This window comes from Tachyglossus aculeatus, unplaced genomic scaffold, assembly GCF_015852505.1.
Source record: "Tachyglossus aculeatus isolate mTacAcu1 unplaced genomic scaffold, mTacAcu1.pri scaffold_75_arrow_ctg1, whole genome shotgun sequence".
In the NCBI taxonomy this organism is placed as follows: Eukaryota; Metazoa; Chordata; class Mammalia; order Monotremata; family Tachyglossidae; genus Tachyglossus; species Tachyglossus aculeatus.
The window spans coordinates 1,376,428-1,378,606 of record NW_024045092.1 but is presented as its reverse complement, the minus strand read 5'-3'; the positions used below and the strand labels follow the sequence as shown (position 1 = coordinate 1,378,606).

The window sequence follows — 2,179 nt, the reverse complement described above, 5'->3', positions numbered from 1 at the left end:
TACAGAAGGGAGTGGGAGAAGAGGAAAGGAGGGTTTAGTCAGGGAAGGCCTCTTGGAGGAGATGTGCCTTCAATAAGACTTTGAAGCAGAGGAGAGTCATTGTCAGACATGAGAGGGGAGATGAATGTATGCTTATTGGTGAATTCTCATCTAAGAACTCACACAAGCATGTTCGTTATGTTATGAAGTCTGCATTTATTAGATACCAAGGCCAATCCTTAGAGTCTTCATTATCTGATGAGTTGACGTTTTTCATGAAGAAAGTTTCTGTTTATTCTGAGGACCACCTATTGGGCATATAAAGTAACTGCCTTAATCAAAGTAGAAAGGAAATGCTCTCATTGTTAAATTTAAATGGCATGCAAAATTATAAAAAATATTCTGTGCTTATTTTTACATTTTTATGTTTGCTTCCCCCAGTAGGATGTAAGCTTTTTTGTGGGCAGGAAACATGTCACTTTGATAGTCTGTACTTCCCAAGCACTTAATACAGTGAACCACACCAAATGGGTGCTCATTGAATGCTACCACTGATACTTGTTGACCACAGGTCCCTAATTTTTTCTGCATGATATACCAGAGTGGGGATAGCTCTTCATTAATTTTTTCTAAACTTGTTTTATGTTAACCATAACCTGCTAAAGAACTAGGTGAAATAAAACCTCGAGTCCAATAGTCCAAGAAGGACTATTCAATCATTCAGTCGTATTTATTGAGTACTTAATGCATGCAAAACACTGTATTAACGACTTGGGAGAGTTCAATACAACAACAAACAGACACATTCCCTGTCCACAATGAGCTCACAGTCTGGACACTAGAATAACTTTTCTTTAAGGTGAAAAAAAAATCTAAATTGAAGGTGTTCTAAAGAAATGCCTTTTACCTCTCTTTCCTGAATGAATGTGAGCTAAAACGTGAAGGATAATACTTAAACTGCTCTCTTTTCTCTAGCTACAGATACCCACCCTGGGAATCATGACTGAGGGAAATCATTCCCAACCAAGTGAGTTCATTCTCACTGGGCTCACAAATCTTCCAGGGCTGCAGATCCCTCTCTTCATCGTGTTTCTGCTTATCTGTTGTACCACAGTCGTGGGGAACCTGTGGCTCATCTTCCTGACTAGGACTGATTCTCGACTTCAACCTCCTATGTACTTTTTCCTTGGCCACTTGGCTTTTGTTGATTTTGGCTATTCCACAACTGTGGGCCCCCAAGTGCTCGTCAATTTGCTGGAGGAGAGAAAATCAATTTCTTTCTACCTCTGTGCTATGCAATTCTGCTGTTTCATTACTTTTATCATTACCGAACTTTTCCTCCTGTCTGTGATGGCCTACGACCACTATGTGGCCATCTGCAGTCCTCTGCTCTACAAGCTCATCGTATCAGAGAAAGTTTGCACTCTTTTGGTTGCCATTCCCTACATCTACAGCTTGGCCGTCGCTCTATTCACTGTAGTCTTCACGTTTCAATTGTCCTTCCTTGGTGATAATGTCATTGATCATTTCTACTGTGATAGCCTACCCATCCTGGTATTGTCCTGTTCTGACACCCATGTCATAGAACATTTCATTTTGGGGGATTCTACTTTCAATTGGATTTTCTCCCTCCTCGTTGTTCTGATCTCCTACATCTTCATCATCTCTACTACCCTTAAGATCCGTTCTGCCCAAGGCAGACGCAAAGTCTTCTCTACCTGTGGTTCCCACCTAGTGGGAATGACTGCATTCTACGGGAATCTGATTTTTATGTACATGCAGCCACCAGCTAGTCATTCATTTCAAACAGATAAAATGGCCTCCGTGTTTTACACCCAGGTGATATCTATGCTGAATCCCCTGATGTATAGTCTGAAGAACTGGGAGGTGAAGGAGGCCCTGGAAAGAACTCTCACTGTTTGTTGGCTACATTTCAAACTCCTGAAATCCTGAAATCTGTTCAATAAAAAACTAAGACAAAAATCCTGTTAAAAACATCTCTGGACTGTTTCCTTTTAATATAAAGATCAGATAATGAACCTGGGGAATTAGAAAAGTCCATGCTCAGAAATTTGCACCACATCAAAAGGAGCTTTCACTCATTTTCAAATGTTCCAGTCAATTAGGCATTTGATGTGAACATAGAACTTCCTTATCTCATCCTGGGACAGAAAAGGGCACTAGTCAAGTAAGGAGCAGA

At 40.6% G+C, this 2,179-nt stretch overlaps 1 protein-coding gene across 1 annotated transcript; it reads left to right on the top strand.

The window, feature by feature from the left end:
* Window positions 1-978: 978 nt before the first annotated feature.
* On the top strand, window positions 979-1,932 carry LOC119923958 (olfactory receptor 1038-like). Its single transcript, XM_038743107.1, has one exon. The coding sequence runs from the start codon at window positions 979-981 to the stop codon at window positions 1,930-1,932; it is 954 nt and encodes a 317-aa protein (XP_038599035.1).
* The last annotated feature ends 247 nt before the right edge of the window (window positions 1,933-2,179 follow it).